Below are 22405 nucleotides of genomic sequence, written 5' to 3' on the forward strand. Positions count from 1 at the left end.
CTCAAATGAATGACTATGGTATAATTGTGATTATCTTTAGCAACCAAAATCTATTTCCAGAAATTTAAACTTGATATGGAGAAAAATGCCATATCACGTCCTTTGTACCTGATTTGGTGCTGAGGTTGGGTTTGTTCCAGGATCCAGAGGTACAGGTACAATCAGGTACAATCAGGTTGTACCTGATTTGGTGTTGAGGTTGGGTTTGTTCCAGGATCCAGAGGCTATTCCAAGCTTGAAAGCGAAGTGATATCCTTAGGTTGGCCTTGGCTGCTTAAGGAACCTCTGGATGGGGGATGACTGGCTCTGCTCTGCACAGGACAGTTCCTTCTCAGGCTAAGCTGGAACCTCTGGGAACAGTGGACTGAGGGATGTACCATGTTCAGGCATTTGTTTGGGTGGCAGGTGGGGAGGACCCTATCTCTTATGTCAGATTTCTATCTATTGGTCATCATTTCTCCATAAAAATAAATGGCAAGTGGGCAGCTCTGGGTTCTTGATGATACCAATACTTTGCCCACAGTTCTCTCTCTCTCGATGATACTAAGACCAACAAAACAGAAGACAAAAACTGAGTTCACTGTGAACACTAGTAGTAGAAGTGACTGCGGCAACTGTGACGATAGTGGCAGAAACTGGGAACGGATTCTTGGAAAGGTCTTCTCGGATTGATTTATTCTAAGCAGCCAGTAGAGATCTAGGATTTGGACATACTGTGCTTGGATCTATCCTCTTAGTCTTCTCCACTGTCCACTGACTAATTTTTTTTTTACTCAAAATCAGGTTGAGGGAAAGAGTCTCCAGCTCTATCACAGAATCTCCATAAAACTTAAGATCATACCCAAACTTCCCATTAGAGTGTCTACTATGAATTCAAAATTAAATAACTCAAATAAATAATGGGTAGGTAATGAGTTTTTTTTAAGGTAGTAAAAAGATAAGACCTCCGTGATTTCTTCTTAGCATAATGCTAATCTTTCAAATGTGGGTAAAATCCCATTTAGAGGGAAGGTTTGGAATCCTACATAAAAATGTAATGTGCATTAAAACAGAAAATTCTTAAATATAAAAAAATTCAAGTGACCATATCCTTACTGATATTAATATAACACAAATAAAATTACAATAAACATTGGCAAAAAATGCAGCTCATTTCTAGTTAACACATTGAAATAACTGATATTCAAATTGTAACTATTATAGCATGGACGTGTGAATGAAGTTCATGAATGTACACATGCTTCAAAGTAGAATTTGGCTTTGGGCTAGTAATTTTATTCTGATCCACAGTGTTTATGACTCTTCATTTCAGTTGTTTTTACTAAGAAATTGGGAGATAAACCTAAATTTCTGACCCTTGGATTAATCAGAAAATAACTAAGAGTTATTCTTTTGTAAATTCAGTAAGAAGCTATTCTAAAATTGCTGTTTACTTATCTATTTCTCTAAATAAAACTCTTGGATAGTAATCTACTCTCCTAATTACAGGAAAATATTATAACTCTCTCTCCAATTCCTATTTTAACTAGAAAAGCCACATCATTATTTTTAATGGTTTCTTCTGTATTTCGTATTTTAAAAAATGTTAGTAACACTACTTTCTGTAAAATACAAAACAGCATTGAAAGTATCCAGTTACTACTGGCATTCAGATTTTGAAGATATACCTTTATGATGAAATAACAGTCATGAAACAAACTGTTCAGAACTGTCAGAGTAACCATTTGATAATCAGATTTATGACCCTCTTTAAAAATTTGTTAAAGCTATGCTGGTTTACATCAAAGTACTCCTAGTGAGGAGAAATGATGTACTGTACCAAAAAAACAAGACCTCATCAGGGGTCTTCTTAACTTGGCTCTGAACAACTTTAAAAGCCAAAAGATCTGCACCATATGTTGTTCTCAAGGTCAGTACCATGGGATGCCCTGTAAAAAGATCTTTTGGTATTACTGATAACAAAAGCACCTTGGATTGGATCCAAGATGGACATGTGTTATAAATGAATTCTGCTTTGTGGTAAAATACAGTTAAAGTACAATTCAACATACTTACCATAAAACCTACATAAGCAAAGGTACTCCTTTGAAGCCAAAAATCTGATGCTGCTAAAGTGTCCAGTTTCTACTATTACAGCCTAATGTGGCTGATTTGAAATCATTTCCTTAGTCCTACAGAATCTTCTTGATCTTTTAACATCTTACAATAGTAACCTGGCACTAGTTTAGGTCTATAAAAACATAATTGTCACAAGTCACCCAAAAACATGAGAACCAGCACAAATTTCTGCACATCTTTAAAAAAAAAAAGCCTTTGGATAATAACACTAATGCGTAATGCTGCGGAGGATCCAAAGAAGGACTCTAAATGACGGATATTATTTAATGATGGTAATCATTTTCTGCAAAGCTGTACCAATAACAATTTTAGGTAGAACATAACATGAAATTATTTCATGAAATATAGTCTTGTTCTATGCTCTCCCGACACCACTCCCAACAGAAAGCTTCCAGTCTATTTGCTGTTTCTTGGCTGAGAAGACATTCATCCTTTAATTCCCTGATTGTCTTCCTCAGTGATTTTTGTAAATGTCTTTGTCGGCCTAAAACATTCTGCAGACTTTTCTTGGTATCCTCTAGCTCGCTGATCACTTGATCTAATTTATGCTTAAGTTTCTTTGGACTGTCCATCACACTGTAGCTATGTTCCTAAAAACATAAACACCAAGTTATTAAACCAGACAGACAAGCAGTGAGATAAAAAATTATAACCAGGCCTCAGCTATTTCTCCACTTACTATACTTAGAGAAGATCTTTAAGTTGGTGATACTAAAAGGTTTAAAGAACATAGGAAGAGGATGGGGGTAGAACACTATTTCAGGTGCCTAGGGCCTCCCTCTTTGTCTAAGGCCAGGCATACATGAGGAGTACAGAATCCTGTGGATGGGAAGTACTTCTCACCTGGAGGTAGGTATCTGCTTATGAACAGCATGACATTCACAATGACTATACAGCATTAGGTCCCTAAGTGTGGAGCTGCTAAGTTTAAGTTTTACCTATCACAAAAACTTAAATTTTTAAACTTTTAACTGAATTGCTTTATTTTGATGAATATTTCACTTTATAAGGTATGACAGGAAAGGAGCACTGAAGCAGGTCCTCAGGCTGGGTGTTATGGATTTAGAGAGGACTCTGGTCTTGGGGTTTTAAAGAGATAATTTAAGTTCTCAGTATTTATTGTGGTTATGTTTATGTCTGCTGGGTAGACTTTTCTTCATCCAAAAACAACACTGACATATCTTATAAATGTAACATAAAATAATTTTGAAAAGCTGTTACTTAATATTAAAATTAGTGAAGAGGACTTTGCTTTCAGCCAAGATGAGATAACACAGACTGGACTGACTCCTATCTAAAAAAACTCCAACACAAGGCCAAAAGATGTAAAAACGTTTGAAGATAAACAGACATCAGGCAACGAAGGCAGATACTGCAGAGAGATGGGAAACAAAGAGGTGAGTCCTATGATTGCCCAGCTTATTGCCTTGAGAGAGTTCTAGGCCTCAGTGTAAGGGGAGGAAACCCAGGTAGAGCTTGGTAGATAGAGTTGAGGAGATAGTGCAAAGTGTCCAGGGAGACCAAGGTGGCTACAGTTCATAGGGCAAAGTATTAGAGAGGAAAGAGCTACATAGAGAGAGAACGCTGGAGATCTTCAGAGGCTCCCCCTCAAGTATTTCCTTGTAGGAAACTGCTTGAGGTTGAGGAAAGAGTGACCAGAAAAGATCAGGAGTGCCCTGAGCTCACAGGGCATAGACACTACTCCCACCAGCCAGACCAGATTCATGGGGCACTGAGTAGAGTATACAGAAGTCTTGCCTCAGTGGTGGAGAACAAATAGCCCACAACTGAGCACTGTTCTAGTCCTGCCTAACAAAGCAAAACCTGAAAGGATCAAACTGTTTCCAAATAACCAAACTCCATAACCAAGCTCAAGAAAACAGGACAAAAAACTATCCAACATCCAGCGAAGTAAAATCCGGCACTCAAAATTTACCAGGCACGCAAAGCAGCAGGAAAATACGAGCCATAATAAGAGATAAACCAATCAATAGAAGCCAACCCAGAACTCACAAATGTTAGAATTAGCAAACAAGGGAAGTAACAAAGTTATTAAAACTGTATTATATATGTTTAAAAGTTAAGCAGAGACATGAAAGATATTAAAAAAGAATCAAATAGGATACCTGGACATAAAACTTACAATTTAAATTTATTTATAATAAATTTAATAGATTTATTATCATAATAAATAATATATAATAATAGATTTACTATTATTTAAATCTCTTTAAAAGATAATTTACTGTTTAAACAGAAATAATAAAATGTAGTGTGGGGTTCATAGCATATGTAAAGTGAAATGTATGATAGCAGTAGCAGAAAAGGTTGGAGAGGAGAAATAAAGTATACTATGATAAGATTCATATACTATATGCTAAGTGGAATAATATCACTTATCATGTAGCCTGTGGTAAATTAAAGATGGATGCTATAAACCTAAAAGCAACTATCAAAGAGTTATGGCTAATGAGTGAAAAAGAGGAGATAAAATGAAATTGTAAAAAAAATTCAGTTAATCCAAAAGAAGGCAAAAAAAGAAGAAAATGAGAACAAAGAACAAATGGAACAGGAAATAAGTAAGATGACAGATTTAAACCAAACCATATCACATTAAGTCATGTGATATAAAAAAATTTAAAGTAATGTAATAATCACATTAAGTATAGAGTTTAAATAATCCAATTAAAAGGCAGAAATTATCAGGTTATATTAAAAAAATCAAGACTCAAGAGTACATGCTGCCCAGAAAAAAGCACTTTAAAGATAAAAAGACACAAACAGGTTGAAAGTAAAGGAGTTGAAAAAGATATGCTACAATAACACTAACAGAGAACTACAGTAGATATATTACCATCAGACAAAGTAGACTTCAGAGCAATGAATATTACCAGGGATAAAGGAGGCCATTTCTTAAAAATAAAGGGGTTAATTTATCAAGACATAAGAATATTAAATATTTAGTACCTAATAACAGCTGCAAAATGTAACAAGCAAAACCTGACAATTTAAGGAGAATGAGACAAATCCACAGTTATACTAGAAGATTAACAGCTCTCTCTCAATAAAAGATAGAACAAGTAGACAGAAATTAATTAAGAATGCAGATTTGAACATTATCAATTTGACCTAATTGACATTTATAGAACATTCTGGCTAACATCAGCAAACTATACATTCTTTGCAAATGCATGCAGAACGTTTACCAAGACAGACCATATTGTAGGCTATAAGTCTCAAAAAAAAGAATTAAAAGCATTCAAGTCACACAATGTATATTCTCTGACCACAAAAGAATTAAGTTAGAAATTAATAATAGAAAGATATCGGGGAAATTCCCCAATATTTGAAAACTATATAGCACACTTCCAAATAACCCATGGATCAAAGAACAAATCAAAATGGAATTTGGAAGTATTTTGAACTAAATGAAAATGAAAACACATTTAATTTGTGGAATGCCGCTAAAGCAATACTTAAGGAGAAATTAATATCACTAAATGCTAACGTTAGAAAGGAAGAAGGCTCAAATCAATGACCTCAGCTTCCATCTTAAGAAACTAGAAAGATGAGCATATTTTACTGAAATAAGTAAAAGGAAATAATAAAGATGAGTGGAAATCAGTGAAGTAGAAAATAAAAACAACAACAAAAAAGAAAAATGAGAAAAATCAGTGAAAGCTAGTTCTTGACAAGATCAATAAAACTGATAAATCTCTAGGCAGACTGATCAGCAATAAAAGAGAACAGAAACAAATTACTGATATCAGAAATGAGACAGTTGGTATCACTACAGATTCTATAGATATTGAAAAAATAAGGAAATGTTTTGAATAATTTTAAGCTAATAAACTTGACAGCTGAAATAAAATGGACAAATCCCTTGGAAGATAACAAGCTCCTTAAAAAACGTTCCCACAAAGAAAACTACTGTCCCAGATAGTTTTACTGGGGAATTCTACCAAATATTTATAGAAGAAATAACTGCAAATCTATACAAACTTTTCTAGAAAATTGAAAAATAAGGCAATATTTTCTAACTTGTTCTTTGAGGTTAGCATTATTCTGATACTGAAACCAGACAAAGACATTCAAAGGAAAGAAAACTATAGGCCAATATTCTTTGTGAACATACACAGAAAGATTCTAAACAAAATTTTAAATCTAATCCAACAATATATAAAAGGGATAACATCATGAAGAAGTAGGGTTTATTCCAGAATGCAAGGCTGGTTTAACATTAAGAAATTAATTGGGGAATTCCCTGGTGGTCCAGTGGTTAGGACTCTGCTTTCACTGCCGAGGGCCCAGGTTCAAATCCCCGGTGGGATAACTAAGATCCCACAAGCCATGTGGTGCGGCCAAAAAAATAAAATAAAAACAAATCAATCAATGTAACTAATCACACTAACAAACTAAAAAATAAAACCCAAATGATGTCTCAACAGACACAGAAAAGGCATTTGACAAAACTAACATTCCTTTCTGATAAAAATTCTCAGCAAAGTAGGAATAGAAAGGCACTTCCTATGTAACAGTATGGATGGACCTAGAGGGTATTATGCTAAGTGAATTTAAGTCAGACAGAGAAAGACAAATACTGTATGATGGAATCTAAAAAACAAAACAAATGAACAAACATGAAGCAGAAACAGAGTTGTAGATACAGAGAACAAACAGGTGATTGCTAGAGGGGATGGGGAGGAAAGAAACAGGTGAGGAATTAAGAGGAACAAACTTCCAGTTACAAAGTAAATGAGTCAAAGGTACGAAATGTACAAGTGTTGGGAATACAGGCAATAACTATGTAATATCTTTGTATGGTGACATATTGTAACTATACTTATTGTGATCAGTTTGAAATGTATAGAAATATGGAATCACTATGTTGTATAACAGGAAATAACATAATGTTGTAGGTCAATTATACTTCAAAAACAGACAAACTCAAAGAAAAAGAGTTCAGATTTGTGGTTATCAGAGGCAGGGGATAGGAGGAGGGAGAATTGGATGAAGGCAGTCAAAAGGTAAGAACTTCCAGTTATAAGAGAAATAAGTACTAGGGATATAATGTACAACATGACAAATATAATTAACACTGCTGTATGTCACATATGAAAGTTGTTAAGAGAGTATATCCTAAGACTTCTCATCACAGGAAAAAAATTTTTTTTCTATTCCTTTAATTTTGTTTATATGAGATGATGGATGTTCACTAAACTCACTGTGATTATCACTTCCTGATATGTGTAAATCAAAACATTACTGTACACAAACTTATACAGGGCTATATGTCAATTATATCTCAATAAAACTGAAAGAAAAAAATTGAAAGGTACTTCCTCAATCTGATAAAGGGCAGTTATAAAAAACCTACAGTTAACATCATATTTAATATCATATGAATATCTTTAATAGTGAAAGACTGAACAACTTCCTCCTAAAATCAGGAGCAAAGCATAAAGATCATTTCTCAGTACTTCTCTTCAGCATAACCTTGCAGGTTCAAGGCAGTGGAATAAAGCAAGAAAAAGAAATGAAAGGCACTCATATTGGAAAGGAAGAATTAACACTGTTTTTTTTTTTTGGGCCACGCCACATGACGTGTGGGATCTTAGTTCCCCGACCAGGAACTGAACCTGGGCCCTCGGCAGTGCAAGCATGGAGTCCAAAACACTGGACTGCCAGGAAATACCCTAAAACTGTTTTTAATGACAGACACCATGATTGTCTATGTAGAAAATCTGATAACCTCTAAAAAAAAGCTTTGATAATTAATATGTGAGTTTAGCAAGTTTGACAGATACAAGATCGATATACAAAAGTCAATTTATTTAATAGGGAGCAGACAGCAAAAGCAAGAAGAACTACAATCCTGCAGCCTGTGGAACAAAAACCACATTCACAGAAAGATAGACAAGATGAAAAGGCAGAGGGCTATGTACCAGATGAAGGAACAAGATAAACCCCCAGAAAAACAACTAAATGAAGTGGAGATAGGCAACCTTCCAGAAAAAGAATTCAGAATAATGATAGTGAAGATGATCCAGGACCTTGGAAAAAGAATGGAGGCAAAGATCGAGAAGATGCAAGAAATGTTTAACAAAGACCTAGAAGAACTAAAGAACAAACAAACAGAGATGAACAATACAATAACTGAAATGAAAACTACACTAGAAGGAATCAATAGCAGAATAACTGAGGCACAAGAATGGATAAGTGACCTGGAAGACAGAATGGTGGAATTCACTGCTGTGGAACAGAACAAAGAAAAAGAATGAAAGGAAATGAAGGCAGCCTAAGAGACCTCTGGGATAACATTAAATGCAACAACATTCGCATTATAGGGGTCTCAGAAGGAGAAGAGAGAGAGAAGGACAAGAGAAAGTATTTGAAGAGATTATAGACGAAAACTTCCCTAACATGGGAAAGGAAATAGCCACCCAAGTCCAGGAAGTGCAGAGAGTCCCATACACGATAAACCCAAGGAGAAACACATCAAGACACATAGTAATCAAATTGGCAAAAATTAAAGACAAAGAAAAATTATTGAAAGCAGCAAGGGAAAAACGACAAATAACATACAAGGGAACTCCCATAAGGTTAACAGCTGATTTCTCAGAAGAAACTCTACAAGCTAGAAGGGAGTGGCATGATATACTTAAAGTGATGAAAGGGAAGAACCTACAACCAAGATTACTCTACCAGGCAAGGATCTCATTCAAATTTGATGGAGAAATCAAAAGCTTTACAGACAAGCAAAAGCTAAGAGAATTCAGCACCACCAAACCAGCTCTACAACAAATACTAAAGGAACTTCTCTAACTGGGAAACACAAAAGAAAAGGACCTACATAAACAAACCCAAAACAACTAAGAAAATGGTCATAGGAACATACATATCGATAATTACCTTAAACGTGAATGGATTAAGTGCCCCAACCAAAAGACACAGGCTTGCTGAATGGATACAAAAACAAAACCCATATATATGCTGTCTACAAGAGACCCACTTCAGACCTAGGGACACATACAGACTGAAAGTGAAGGGATGGAAAAAGATATTCCATGCAAATGGAAATCAAAAGAAAGCTGGAGTAGCTATACTCATATCAGATAAAATAGACTCTAAAATAAAGAATGTTACAAGAGACAAGGAAGGCCACTACATAATGATCAAGGGATCAATCCAAGAAGAAGATACAACAATTATAAATATATATGCACCCAACATAGGAGCACCTCAATACATAAGGCAACTGCTAACAGCTCTAAAAGAGGAAATCGACAGTAACACAATAATAGTGGGGGACTTCAACACCTCACTTACACCAATGGACAGATCATCCAAATGAAAATAAATAAGGAAACAGAAGCTTTAAATGACACAATAGACCAGATAGATTTAATTGGTATTTATAGGACATTCCGTCCAAAAACAGCAGATTACACTTTCTTATCAAGTGTGCATGGAACATTCACCAGGATAGATCACATCTTGGGTCACAAGTCAAGCCTCAGTAAATTTAAGAAAATTGAAATCATATCAAGCATCTTTTCTGACCACAACACTATGAGATTAGAAATCAATTACAGGGAAAAAAACGTAAAAAACACAAACACATGAAGGCTAAACAATACGTTACTAAATAACCAAGAGATCACCGAAGAGATCAAAGAGGAAATCAAAAAATACCTAGAGACAAATGACAATGAAAACACGACAATCCAAAACCTATGGGATGCAGCAAAAGCAGTTCTAAGAGGGAAGTTTATAGCTATACAAGCCTACCTCAAGAAACAAGAAAAATCTCAAATAAACAATCTAACCTTACACCTAAAGGAACTAGAGGAAGAAGAACAAACAAAACCCAAAGTTCGCAGAAGGAAAGGAATCATAAAGATCAGAGCAGAAATAAATGAAATAGAAACAAAGAAAACAATAGCAAGGATCAATAAAAGTAAAAGCTGGTTCTTTGAGAAGATAAACAAAATTGATAAACCATTAGCCAGACTCATCAAGAAAAAGAGGGAGAGGACTCAAATCAATAAAATTAGAAATGAAAAAGGAGAAGTTACAACAGACACTGCAGAAATACAAAGCATCCTAAGAGACTACTACAAGCAACTCTATGCCAATAAAATGGACAACCTGGAAGAAATGGACAAATTCTTAGAAAGGTATAACCTTCCAAGACTGAACCAGGAAGAAATAGAAAATATGAACACACCAATCACAAGTAACGAAATTGAAACTGTGATTAAAAATCTTCCAACAAACAAAAGTCCAGGACCAGATGGCTTCACAGGTGAATTCTATCAAACATTTAGAGAAGAGCTAACACCTATCCTTCTCAAACTCTTCCAAAAAATTGCAGAGGAAGGAACACTCCCAAACTCATTTTATGAGGCCACCATCACCCTGATACCAAAATCAGACGAAGTTACTACAAAAAAAGAAAATTACAGACCAATATCACTGACGAATATAGATACACAAATCCTCAACAAAATAATAACAAACAGAATCCAACAACACATTAAAAGGATCATACACCATGATGAAGTGGGATTTATCCCAGGGATGCAAGGATTCTTCAATATACGCAAATCAATCAATGTGATACACCGTATTAACAAACTGAAGAATAAAAACAATATGATCATCTCAATAGATGCAGAAAAAGCCTTTGACAAAATTCAATACCCATTTATGATAAAAACTCTCCAGAAAGTGGGCATAGAGGGAACCTACCTCAACATAATAAAGGCCATATACAACAAACCCACAACAACCATCATTCTCAATGGTGAAAAACTGAAAGCATTTCCTCTAAGATCAGGAACAAGACAAGGATGTCCACTCTCACCACTATTATTCAACACAGTTTTGGAAGTCCTAGCCACGGCAATCAGAGAAGAAAAAGAAATAAAAGGAATACAAATTGCAAAAGAAGAAGTAAAACTGTCACTGTTTGCAGATGACACGATACTATACATAGAGAATCCTAAAGATGCCACCAGAAAACTACTAGAGCTAATCAATGAATTTGGTAAAGTTGCAGGATACAAAATTAATGCACAGAAATCTCTTGCATTCCTATACACTAATGATGAAAAATCTGAAAGAGACATTAAGGAAACACTCCCATTTACCACTGCAACAAAAAGAATAAAATACCTAGGAATAAACCTACCTAGGGAGACAAAAGACCTGTATGCAGAAAACTATAAGACACTGATGAAAGAAATTAAAGATGATACCAACAGATGGAGAGATATACCATGTTTTTGCATTGGAAGAATCAATATTGTGAAAATGACTATACTACCCAAAGCAATCTACAGATTCAGTGCAATCCCTATCAAACTACCAATAGCATTCTTTACGGAACTAGAACAAAAAATCTTAAAATTTGTATGGAGACACAAAAGACCCCGAATAGCCAAAGCAGTCTTGAGGGAAAAAAATGGAGCTGGAGGAATCAGACTCCCTGACTTCAGACTATACTACAAAGCTACAGTAATCAAGACAATATGGTACTGGCACAAAAACAGAAACAGAGATCAATGGAACAGGATAGAAAGCCCAGAGATAAACCCACGCACCTATGGTCAACTAATCTACGACAAAGGAGGCAAGGATATACCATGGAGAAAAGACAGTCTCTTCAATAAGTGGTGCTGGGAAAACTGGACAGCTACATGTAAAAGAATGAAATTAGAACACTCCCTGACGCCATACACAAAAATAAACTCAAAATGGATTACAGACCTAAATGTAAGACCGGACACTATAAAACTCTTAGAGGAAAACATAGGAAGAACACTCTGACATAAATCACAGCAAGATCTTTTTTGATCCACCTCCTAGAGTAATGGAAATAAAAACACAAATAAACAAATGGGACCTAATGAAATTTAAATGCTTTTGCACAGCAAAGGAAACCATAAACAAGATGAAAAGCCAACCCTCAGAATGGGAGAAAATATTTGTAAACGAATCAACGGACAAAGGATTAATCTCCAAAATATATAAACAGCTCATGCAGCTCAATATTAAAAAAACAAAAATAGGCAGAAGACCTAAATAGACATTTCTCTAAAGACATACTGATGGCCAAGAAGCACATGAAACCTGCTCGATATCACTAATTATTAGAGAAATGCAAATCAAAACTACATTGGGGTATCACCTCACACCAGCCAGAATGGGCATCATCAGAAAATCTACAAACAACAAATGCTGGAGAGGGTGTGGAGAAAAGGGAACCCTCTTGCACTGTTGGTGGGAACGTAAATTGTTACAGACACTATGGAGAACAGTATGGAGGTTCCTTTAAAAACTAAAAATAGAATTACCATATGACCCAGCAATCCCACTACTGGGCATATACCCAGAGAAAACCATAATTCAAAAAGACACATGCACCCCAATGTTCAGCACAACACTATTTACAGTAGCCAGGTCATGGAAGCAACCTAAATGCCCATCAACAGACGAATGGATAAAGAAGATGTGGTATATATATACAATGGAATATTATACAGCCATAAAAAGGAACGAAATTTGGTCATCTGTTGAGACGTGGATGGTTCTAGAGACTGTCATACAGAGTGAAGTAAGTCAGAAAGAGAAAAACAAATATCGTACGTTAACGCATATATGTGGAACCTAGAAAAATGGTACAGATGAACCAGTTTGCAGGGCAGAAATTGAGACACAGATGTAGAGAACAAACGTATGGCACCAAGGGGGCAAAGCGGCGGGGGGTGGGGGTGGTGGTGTGATGAATTGGGAGATAGGGATTGACATGTATACAGTGATGTGTATAAAATGGATGACTAATAAGGACCTGCTGTATAAAAAAAAATAAAAATATAGTAAATTTATTTCCCTACATTAACAGTAAATAAAAGAACACTGTCTATAATAGCATCCAAATATATAAAATATTTAGGGATAAATCTGATAAAAGGAGTGAAAGACCTGTACACTGAAAACTACAAAACACTGCTGAGAGAATTTAAAGGTCTAAATAAATGAAGTGATACAATGAATTCATGGGTTGGAAGACTTAAAATAGTCTTATTATGACGTCAATTCTTCCCAAATAGATCTGTAGGTTCAACATAATCCCAGTCAAAACTCCAGGATTTTTGTAGAAATTTACTAAGTAATTCTAAAATTCATATGAAAATGCAAAGGACCCAGAATATCCAAAACAACTTTGAAAAAGAACAAAGTTGGAAGATTAACACTGTCTGATTTCAGGAATTATTATAAAGCTATAGTAATCAAGACAGTAAAACAGATCCGGATTCCAGGCCTGGTTCTAACATCAACAGGCAATGAGATGAATAAAGCTTCAATACTGTGTGTGTATGACTGTCCTTTAAGAAAACCTGAAGACATAACTATTTTTTAAATTAGATATTTCCATATAGAAACTACAGTACCTAAAGGGAGGAATTAATTATTGTATTTTATTGGTTGAAATATCCTTGTGAAAGCACTCTTTGAACTATGTAACAAAAGATTAACTACCTGTGCATCGTTACTGCAAATATATAAAGTATAATGGCCCTGGGAAGCAATATTTCTGGATATTACATATTAAAAAAAAATCTCAAACACCTAAACTCCTAGTTTTTCAATAAGATTTTGAAAACTTAATCCTAATGGAGAGGACATGGTCATCTTAACAATATTAACATTAGCCCAGTAAGTAATTTTACTTACAAAAATGAACTGGGACTGGAATTCTTCGATACACGAGGAAGCACCAACAAGCTGGTGATTATGGTTTGTGACTGGAAGGGCTTTGAGGGTGAAGTTTTTCCTACAATGAAGCTTTTGTCTTTTCCCCTGTTAAGAATAGTTAATAACAATCATTGTAGATTTTCTGTCCTTTTGAAAAATTTTAACCTTCTTAACTTTATGTAGTAAAATTAATATATTTCTTTTTATGGAAATTGCTTTTAAAGGTCAGTAAAATTTAAATTCACTGAGAGTACTTTAAAGGAACTTCCCCAGAGTAACTCTAAAGTTGATCTGGAAACATGAATTCTTCCGGAAAAAAAAAAAAAAAAAGAGTGATAATGAGGGAAGATATACCCTACAAAGTATTAAAAATACCCTACTCAGTAACAATAGTTTAAAAAGTGTACTACTCTCTTAGAAAAATCTGAATAGATCATGTAGATAAGAGCCTTTAGGATAAAAAGTGGCATTCTAAATAAGTGGAGAAAGGCTATAAATCATGAAAAAATGAACTAATTATGAAAAACAGTTATTTCCTTTATGTATAATAAGTCACAATGAAATTCTATATACTGAAAATTTATGTAAGAATGAAAACAATGAGGAAGTAGAAAAATACATTGGAAATATTTACATAATCTTAAAGGGGAAGGCTAAAGTCAGATAGCACAAGAGAAAATATAGGACTACTCAAAAAAAAGTTTGAATTTCAAACAAAACAAAACAAAACAAACCAACCCCATAATGTGAGCTAAAGACAAATAACAAAAAGTAACTGCAACATAGATGGCAGTTAAATGATTCATAGCCTCAATATCTAGTGTTGTTCCAAAACAGCTTAGAAAAAGACGAAAATAGAAGAGGATCTGAATAAGTAATTCACATGAGAAGAAATAAAAACGTCTAATTTACATGAAAAAATGCAGAAACACATTTTCTAATATTTATATTAGAAATATTCATATTCTAATATTTTCTAATATTCAAGGATAAATTAAAACAATAAGATGCCATTTTTGCCTATCAGTTTTACCAAAGGTTAAAATCACAACTTACATTGAGGATTAGGGTGAACAGACACTTTTATGCATAACTAGTAGGGGAGCAGATTGGTATAAGCTTTATGGTGGGCCTTTATATATGTTGACTTCACTATAAAGTTTAGTTTAAAAATTGATGTTCCATATAGGTTTCTCTTAAAAACGTGATCCCTTGAGCTGCAACACAATCATGCCGGGTGCTTGTTAAAAAGTGCAGATTCCTAGACTCCAAACCAAACTTGCTGAATCAAATTCTTTGGGAGAGGGGCACAGGATTCTGCATTTTAAGCAAGTTCCCTGGATAATTCTTATGTAGACTAAAGTTTGAAAGCCATTGTTGTGGAAAAAATACGTATTTTTAAGAGGACATTTGTCACACTGTCCTCGTGTCTTTTTTTTTTTTTCTTTTGGCCATGCCACATGGCTTGTGGGATCTGATCAGGGATCGAACCCATGCCCCCTGCAGTGGAAGCGTGGAGTCTTAACCAGTGGACCACCAGGGAAGTCTCCTTGTGGAAAAATATTTAACATCATGGAAAACAGTAGTTAAGACTGAACTTTGGAGCCAAAATGCCTGGGTTCAAATCCAGCCTCTACCATTTAACAGCAGTGTGACTTGGGGAATGTATTCCAGCTTTCTGAGCCTAAGTTTTCTCAAGTGGTTAAATGAGAATAATAATAGTATTTAACTCTTATGGTTGTTTTGAGGACTAAAAGAGTTAATATATATGTAAAGTGTTTAGAATAGTGCCTGGCACACAGCCAGCACTATATGAATGTTGAAAAAACGAAAGAGTGAGGCAAAAAATAAAAAGCATATACAGTATAATTCTATTTTGTAACAATATATGAACATAGATGAATTTATATACAAACATATACATACGAACGACTGGAAAGATATACATCAGAGTGTTAACAATATTATTTCTGGATTACGTGATTATTGTTAATTTTAATTTTCTTTTTGATTGTATCATCTAATTTCCTATAATAAAAAATGTGTTATTAGGAAATAGCTTTTGAAAGGTAGTAATTTATGGTTTATTTGATTTAGTATGTCCATATTTCTTAAGGTCCTCTTAACATTACAGATGACTCCCTGCTATAGGAAACAAACCCTTGAGAGCAAATTGCACAAGATACTGTTCACTTATTAATATGGAAGAAAGTGAGGCAGTCTCCACCGGATAGCTCAGGTACTGCAATATGAACACCCGCGAACGTGACCAAGACCACCTGGGAGCAGGCACTCTTCTAGACTACTTCCTTGTTTCCAGCTGTCAGGAAGGAGACACCTTTCAATGGAGGTTCACGACTATTGTTGTGGGAACCCACAGGCTCCCCCTGAATTCTCCACATTGGAATCAGTCAGTCTCTATAGGTTCTGGACGCGAATACACTTTCAGGTATACGAAGTCAAGTGAGATGCTGAGGGTGAAGCAGCCCACCCACGGCACTAACATCACTGAGGAAAAAACACAGAATTCAACTAGACTTTACTTCAACAATCCTTTGTCTTTTTCTGACCTCTCTTCTCCTTTCCTTCTCCTGTTTTGGTTTTCTACCTTCTAGTCCTACCTAGGCTTTAAGCTTGAATGTGTGTGGCTCTAAAAGTATACTTCGGGGCTGTCAGAGGCTCTGCTCTTGACTTCTGCTGCAGTGTGAGGTGCACTGCCAGCCTGGAACTTCAGTCCAACCCTCTCATGTTCCTCCAGTTTTCAGACACGAATCTTGAGCTATACCAACTCCTAAGGTAGCCCGCTTCACCAAACCTTAGTAATATACAGACATTTCTGAGTGGATACTGGTAAAATTCTCCTACAACTCATGACAAAAGCTTAAGCAGCAGTTCACAAATCTAAAAACTTAAAGCATGGGCTTCAAATTAATAAGCAAACAATAAAAATGGTACCAAGTGTGGTGAAGTTTCTTAAATAGTACCATAAAAAGTGGGTCATGATGGTAAGCAGTATCTCATAAACAAACCTGTGAGTGAGATGGGGAATCAAAGATAGAAGGTATGACTCCAGGTTTCAGTTTAATATTTGGAGCACTTCTGTCAAAATCTGTCTTCTTAAAGTGCCTTGAACACAACACATCTCCTTTTTTAGGCTCCCAAGTGTCTACAGCATTCACATCAAGTCTTTTCATTGCTAATACCCATTTTCTTTTGACGTTTTCATCTGTGGGGAATCTAGAAAAACATACAAGAAGTATTTTAAAATTAAACACTATAGATATACACTTGAATTAAGGCTGTGCCTAAATTGATTCTTGGTATTACTCTTGGGAACTGGGATATTGAGGAAACCATCATGACTCATGCTTTCTTAACTTTCAGTTTTCATAGTCAGATTTCTCCACCAAACATGCTGCAGGCGTATGGCCCTCATTTACATCTTTCATCATACTATAAAGAAGAAAAGTTTCAAAGGACATTTAACACCTTTTAGTAAGATCCACAATTGAAGGTTTTTCTTCATCTGTAGATGATAAAGAATATCACTTGGGCCTTTTTCCTATCTGAGGAATTTATCCCAGATGAACAGAGACACTTGCACTTTCATTCTTCCGTCAGCATCAAAAAAATTGCTTAGTACAGCATTTAATACAAAACAGGGGTATAAATGCTTAGTGAATGAATGCAGAGAACACCTGCAGAGTTTGGAATTCTGGAGATCAGAATTATTTTGAGATCTGGAGGCCAATAACCATATCTTTTCCAATTTTTCCAGCGGGTTCAAATCCTTTTTGGAATACGGTAGGGTACACATACTCATTTTTGATATCCTTATACCTAGCAAAGTAGTTAGCAGGTCTTTCTCTGGCACACAGCACAGTGCCTGGCCCCAAAGCAGCAAAATAAACCTTTAGCAAATGCATAATTATTAAATCTTATTGCTCCTTTCCTATTCTGTCAGAAGAATGACTAAAATTTTAAATTAGGACCATCTTGGTTGTAATTTGGTTCACGACCATCCTGAACTTGTAATTTATATTTTTTCTCTACAACATATACTTGATCTATTTCTAAAGGACAGAATATATTTAGGCAAAGATCTTTCAGATTGTAAGCTATACGTAAACAACACTGAACTTCTTAGAAGTTATGGTAAAATACAAAGTAATAATATTAGCAAAAATGAGGTTGATGATATTTTTGTTAATCAGCCGGTGATACCTTTGCAGGTATCTTAAGCTTCTAAACGAAATGATAAAAGTGTAAAAGTATCACTGTCATTTCAAATTCAACTCAAAAGGCTATTTAAAAAGAACCTGATGTGACCACCTAGTGGGGTGGGATAGGGAGGGTGGGAGGGAGGGAGATGCAAGAGGGAAGAGATATAGGGATATATGTATATGTATAACTGATTCACTTTGTTATAAAGCAGAAACTAACACACCATTGTAAAGCAATTATACTCCAATAAAGATGTTTAAAAAAAAAAAAAAAAAAGAACCTGAGAACCAAAGTTCAAAATTGAACGTCTAGGGCGCATAGCTCAGGGGCAGAGCATTTGGCTGTAAAACTGATGATTTAAGTAGAACTGTCTTTTGCTTTTTCTAACAGTCAGAAGTACTTGGCTTAACTACAGCAGAATCTTACACGTGAAATGTCAGTCCTTTTAGCTTGGAATTCGGTAAACAGCGAGAAGCACATCCAACGGCCGAGCAACATTTCACCATGGTTTTAGCAACTCATACCAGAACTGAAAGAAAATTAAAAGGGTAAGCGTTAGTTAACTCCAAAGCTAAGGGGAACATAGTTACCTTTCCCGGTACCTTCCAGTATATTTTAGGTAACATGAAATCATGTTAGAAAGCCAAAGGGAAATATTTTCTTCCAAAACCTGCAGCTCTGCTCATACAATTTTCTAGGGGTTTGGCTCTTTAATAAGGCAAGTCATATTTAGCGATGCACCGAGGCGCCCGGTTTCCATTTAGGAGGCCGGTACATGTCCCTCCCACCGCTTCGTACAGGCACCTTGTTCCCTCGCCACCACGCCTTGGCACACTGACTCCTCCTGGCACCCTAACCTAGGCTGAACTCCCAGCCCAAGCGTTGCTTCCCCAGGGAGACCTTCCCTGACAGCCAGATTAAGTCAGATCCCCTCTAGGATTAGCTCTCGGGGAGCACACACGTCTCCTTCCTAGCACTTCTCAAAGCTCTAATCCTACATTTATTTCAGAGTCCCCGATGAACATCTTTCTCGGCACCAGTCTGTGAGCTCCCTGAGTGCAGGGTGGGGCGTGCGTTTTTTCTCTTTGATCCCCACGGCGTAGCTGGTGACTGGCACAAAGTAAATGTTAGGATATATACTGAAGGAATGAAGAGGAAATAAAGGAGATGAGGACGTGAGAAAGGAGCTCGGGGCGCTGAGAAGCGCCTGGGTGCCTAGCAGCCGGCGGCGCGCGCGCCGGACCCGCTCAGAGCCAGGAAGCCGGGCCGAGCTCCGCCCCTTTCTCCAGGCTCCGGCCGCCGCCGAGAGAAGGAGGGGCCGCCCTGTCACAGGTGCGGATGCGGCCGGAGAGCGGCGTCTCCGCGCCGCTGCGGTCCTCCTCGTCCCGAACCACGCCCAGGGTGTGGGCGGGTAGCGAAGGGGGGGAAAAGGGAAGGCAACCTAAGAGTCATTACCGTTAGCGGCGAAAGCAGCAACTAACACCGACAACAGAGATTGCGCTTCCCCTCACTTCCGTCCCGTCAGCTCAGGAACCGGAAATCCGGTTGCCCCGGGTCACGTACCCAGCCGCCATCTTGGCTCCGGTGGAAGCTGTACGCGGGAGGGGCTCGGGTAGAGCGGCGATGCTTCTCAGGGCGTAGCTTTCGTCCTGGTGGAAGGGTCCGTGGAATTTGAGGTCAGGTGGAGGAGATGGCGGCCTCGGCGCGGGAAGACGGCGCCCGCGGTCAAGCGCAAGGACGGCGGGGCTGCGAGCACTATGACAGAGGATGTCGCCTGAAGGTGAGGACTTAAGTGGGCTCTTCCCCTACGAGCTTCCGCCGGGCTGGGCTGGGGGCGGGGTGGGCAGGCAGGGCGGTTTTAGGCTTGGGCTGAAGTTTGAGGTTAAGCTGTTGTCTGGATACCTTCCCCTTTCACTGGGTTCCTGCTGTAGAGAACGTTTTTGGCAAGGCGACCACAGGCCCCACCTAGTCTCTTGTGTTGTGCTTTGCGAGCAAAGCTCGTCTTGCTTGGGAAGAGCCTGGCCTTGCACATTGGTTACTTTATCAGTGTGTTCATTTATTTAGTCTCTCGCTGCTGGAAGTAGACTGAGGCAGCCTCAGGCCTGTGCCGGCTTTTCTCCAGGATCACTTTCAGATGTGTGATGACATAAGCGAAGTGGGGTAAGCGAGTGGAGAATCAGAATACGATTTCATCTCCTGTCGTAAGTAAGTTTTACAGCATGCCAGCTTCGTTTGAGAGTCAGTGAGCATGCCTAAGCCTGCCAAGTAGGAAACGTATGTGTGTAATAGGAAGCTAGTCATGTAATTGCCACTGCATAGGGAATGATGTATAGGAGAGTGTCTAGTATGCATATACTGTTACTTCAGCTGTTTCAGAAAAATTCTTAGTCAATCTAGAATTTTAAAAATCCGCATCCATCCAATTAAAGTTCATTTTTCTTGCAAGAAGCGGTTTAAAGATTTTGCTTAGAAAGCTTGAGCTTTGGAGCCCCACAGCCCTACCCCCCAAATTTTAGCTCTGCTCTTGATAACTCAGTACTTTTGAGAAAACTACTGGTTAATGCCCCACATATAAAATATGGGTGATAGAAGTTCCTGTTTCATAAAAAAGTATGAGGCCTGTAAGGATAACCTGAAGCCTTTTTTGTAGGCGGTGGTTTGGTGACCATTCCTCCACTGCACTGGATAAAGCTCTTTCAAAGGTGGTCATTCACCAGGTGTTGTTTAAGGAGAGTGAGTGCTATCCGTGTGATTCCATTTCCATTGAGATGTGTTAGAGTTTCAGACTTCAGGTCTGAAACTGAATTCAGTATCCTCGTCTTCCTCTCCTCTCCCCCCAGAAAATCACACAAATACCTCTGTGTTTCATAGCACTCAGGTAGTTGACCCTGAGTATCAAATGCTTTTTTGCCCCCCCTCCCTTCCCTTAAATACCAGAGACCAAGTGAAGAGTTTTAAGGAGGAAGTAATCAACTAAATTAAAGGCTGCTGTTTGCCTTTAAGTTTGGCAAGGAGGAGGTCACTGGTGATCTTGAGGAGAAAAGTTTCTGTGGAGAGGTTGGGACAGAGTGTGATTGGAGTGGATTCAAGAGAGAATGGGATTAGTGGAAATGGACATAGCCTTTATAGACAATTGTTGGAGTTTTGCTGTGAAAGAGAGCAAAAAAAAAAAAAAAAAAGATGGAGGCTGTGGTTGTTGGGAAATGTGGGATCATGGGATTTTTCTTTTTTTCCCATGGGAGGGAAAGATGGGAGGTGTTGCAGCATGTATGTATATTCTTAGAACTGGCCCCCCAAAATGAGAACATTTATCGTGCAGGAGGAAGAGGGAAAACTGTAGGAGCCCTGTCTCTGAGTAGCCAAACTGAAGATGGGATCCAGTGTACAAGGAGAGGAGTTGGCCTTAGATAAAAACATGAACTACATGTAGACTGTAACAGAAGGACAGTGTGAGGTACATTTGCAAGTAGGTTGACAGAGTTTATGGGAGAATGTTCTCTTTTGATTATTTCTGTTTTCATAGTGAAATAAGCAAGAGTGTAGCGGGAAGAAGAGGTTTTTGAGGTTTGAAGAGAGAGGAGAAGATACGAAATAATCATCTAGGTGTTCGGTCCTAGACGGTGGAAGAATGAAGGAATTGACTAGGGAAGCATGGTAGTAAGAGCCCACTTTTCATTAGGGGTTATGACTTAAACGTGAGAACAGCCAGTGTGGGGGTGCTTTTGCTTTAGCCATATTTAGGTGTTCCTGTGCAGGTTGAGTAGGAGAGAATTGGATTTAAGCAGAGTTGGGCTTCTGGGTAGGTGAGTATGTAAATAGAGAAGGAAGGAACTAGGGTGTGTGCAAGGGAAGAAGCAGAATGAGTTGGAAAAGGAGGAGGTAGTGGTTAGAGAATTTAATGCTTGCAATTAAGATACAAACAGGATTCAGTTCTTGTTCTAAGCAGTGGCTCTTAAAGTGTGGGTGATGGGACCCCTGGGAATTCCTGAGGCCCATTAGAAGACTACTCTGTACTGCTAAGACATTTTTGTCTTTTCTGGCATGTGTGAAACTAATGACTAAAACTGCTAGCACCTTAACATGAATCAAGGCAGTGGCACTGAACGGTACTAAACCTATAGTTAAAAAAAAAAAAAGCCAGTTTCGCTTAAGAATGTCATTGATAGAATTAAAGCAGTAAAATTATTAATTGTATAAAATTTCAACTGTTGAATACATGTCTTTTTGTATGTTTGAAATGGGATGTTTTCATCAGGCACTTTTGCAGACTTACATTAGGTGCTTGTTATGAGGAAAAGCT

The 22405-nt window shown here is 37.3% G+C and overlaps 2 protein-coding genes across 8 annotated transcripts in view; one reads left to right on the forward strand and one right to left on the reverse strand.

Annotated features, from left to right (window-relative positions):
* On the reverse strand, nucleotides 1-19880 carry THAP6 (THAP domain containing 6). Of its 4 annotated transcripts, none has more exons than XM_059922846.1 (5): nucleotides 19669-19880; nucleotides 18532-18634; nucleotides 16911-17118; nucleotides 13861-13986; nucleotides 1-2708 (listed from the first exon to the last, which is right to left on the reverse strand). In XM_059922846.1, exons 2-5 carry the CDS (start codon nucleotides 18609-18611, stop codon nucleotides 2454-2456), a joined length of 669 nt encoding a protein of 222 aa, XP_059778829.1. In that variant the 5' UTR covers nucleotides 18612-18634; nucleotides 19669-19880; the 3' UTR covers nucleotides 1-2453. The 4 variants fall into 4 exon arrangements, with proteins under 4 accessions (XP_059778829.1, XP_059778827.1, XP_059778828.1 ...); XM_059922844.1 differs by having other exon boundaries at nucleotides 19561-19679; XM_059922845.1 differs by lacking the exon at nucleotides 19669-19880 and adding an exon at nucleotides 19104-19307.
* The window catches only part of RCHY1 (ring finger and CHY zinc finger domain containing 1), a 15671-nt gene continuing 12700 nt past the window's right edge, over nucleotides 19435-22405 (forward strand). Inside the window, exons 1-2 of one of the 4 annotated variants that reach the window (XM_059922842.1) lie at nucleotides 19795-19885; nucleotides 20170-20310. Coding sequence is in view for 2 of the 4 variants with exons in the window: in XM_059922841.1 (XP_059778824.1) it covers nucleotides 19796-19885 (90 nt within the window). In the remaining 2 variants the exon portion in view is untranslated. Of the gene's footprint in view, nucleotides 19886-20169; nucleotides 20311-22405 lie in introns of all 4 variants that reach the window. The other 3 variants (XM_059922843.1, XM_059922841.1, XM_059922840.1) reach the window with 3 other exon arrangements.

The sequence above is a fragment of the Balaenoptera ricei genome, chromosome 5 (assembly GCF_028023285.1).
Source record: "Balaenoptera ricei isolate mBalRic1 chromosome 5, mBalRic1.hap2, whole genome shotgun sequence".
NCBI classification, from domain to species: domain Eukaryota; kingdom Metazoa; phylum Chordata; class Mammalia; order Artiodactyla; family Balaenopteridae; genus Balaenoptera; species Balaenoptera ricei.